At 50.1% G+C, this 1656-nt stretch overlaps 1 protein-coding gene across 1 annotated transcript; it reads left to right on the top strand.

Annotated features, from left to right (window-relative positions):
* Positions 1-256: 256 nt before the first annotated feature.
* LOC148595740 (olfactory receptor 14C36-like) lies at positions 257-1216 on the top strand. The gene has a single exon (XM_088519728.1). The coding sequence runs from the start codon at positions 257-259 to the stop codon at positions 1214-1216; it is 960 nt and encodes a 319-aa protein (XP_088375854.1).
* The last annotated feature ends 440 nt before the right edge of the window (positions 1217-1656 follow it).

The raw sequence follows: 1656 nt of genomic DNA, 5'->3' as shown, positions 1-1656 counted from the left end.
CTTGTCTCCTTCCCACTACTGTAGAGCTAGACAGACTTCTCTGGAGCCCATGCGGAGATGCCCCTGCTCCTCACAGCACATTCATCCACCCCACACTGAGGCTCAAGGAGCTGCACAAAGATCTCCATGAAGAAAGGCAAGGTGGGCAGTGTATTAGAACTGGAACAAGTCGGGAGATATTTAACCTTAAAACTCTGGGATAACTGCCCAATATCTTTTCTTTTTTGAACAATCCACAGAGCCTGGAGAGAATGAAATGTCCAACAGCAGCTCCCTCAACGAGTTCCTCCTCCTGCCATTTGCAGACACGTGGGAGCTGCAGCTCTTGCACTTCTCGCTCTTCCTGGGCATCTACCTGGCTGCCCTCCTGGCCAACGGCCTCATCATCACAGCCGTAGCCTGCGACCACCGCCTCCACACCCCCATGTACTTCTTCCTCCTCAACCTCTCCCTCCTCGACCTTGGCTGCATCTCCACCATTCTCCCCAAATCCATGGCCAATTCCCTGTGGAACACCAGGGCCATTTCCTACCCGGGATGTGTCTGGCAGGTCTTATGTTTTACTATTTCCATGTCAGCTGAGTATTCTCTTCTCACGGTCATGGCCTATGACCGCTACGTTGCCATCTGCAAACCCCTGCACTACGGGATGCTGCTGGGCATCAGGGCTTGTGTCAAAATGGCAGCAGCTGCCTGGGCCAGTGGTTTCCTCAATGCTCTCCTGCACACTGGGAACACATTTTCCCTGCCCCTCTGCCAAGGCAATGTGGTGGAGCAGTTCTTCTGTGAGATCCCCCAGATCCTCAAGCTCTCCTGCTCACACTCCTACCTCAGGGAAGCTGGGATTATCGTGGCTAGTGCCTGTTTAGTCTTTGGATGTTTCGTTTTCATTGTGGTGTCCTACGTGCAGATCTTCAGAGCTGTGCTGAGGATCCCGTCAGAGCAGGGCCAGCACAAAGCCTTTTCCATGTGCCTGCCGCACCTGGCTGTGGTCTCCCTGTTTCTCAGCACATGTGCATTTGCCTACCTGAAGCCCCCCTCCATCTCCTTCCCATCTCTGGATCTGGTGCTGGCTGTTCTGTACTCGGTGGTGCCTCCAGCAGTGAACCCCCTCATCTACAGCATGAGGAACAAGGAGCTCAAGGATGCCATTAGGAAAGTGATTTCAAGGACCTTTTTAAGCAGTGGTAATTTTTCCACATCTCTCCACAAATGACTCTTTCTGTATCCCGTAACTGGATTGAACATTGTTTCTTCATGTTATTTTTATTATGGCTTTTACTAGTGATAATAATTGTTATCGTGTTGCTACACAACTACTTGTATTCATTCCCCTTTTTATGGTGTCTGCTCTGTCTCACCTGATACCCTCAATTGTGTCGAATGCTGGACAAGGACTGGCTCCCTAACAGTATCTCTGTAATAAAGTAATTTCTATCAGTACAGTGCGTGAAAGCTGGGCTTTTCCTCCAAAGCTGGTGTGAAGAATAGGCTCAAGGACTTGCACCCCTCAAGGGCCTGCTGCACAGGATTATCCATGGGTTCAGCAACACAGAGCTCAGAATCATGTAATGATCTTTGAGAGACCAAGGGTTGGTTTGGGAATTCACCTATCAGACTCCAAGGATAGTGGAGATGCTCAATGGTCATGGATTT

This window comes from Tinamus guttatus, unplaced genomic scaffold (assembly GCF_059628265.1).
Source record: "Tinamus guttatus ecotype Peru unplaced genomic scaffold, ASM5962826v1 Tinamus_guttatus_pri_ptg000068l, whole genome shotgun sequence".
Lineage (NCBI taxonomy): Eukaryota > Metazoa > Chordata > Aves > Tinamiformes > Tinamidae > Tinamus > Tinamus guttatus.
This window is presented reverse-complemented; position numbering and strand designations above follow the sequence as displayed.

Bases quoted from the DNA above. Each gene is read 5' to 3' on its own strand.
- LOC148595740 (XM_088519728.1), top strand. From the start codon at position 257: ATGTCCAACAGCAGCTCCCTCAACGAGTTCCTCCTCCTGCCATTTGCA.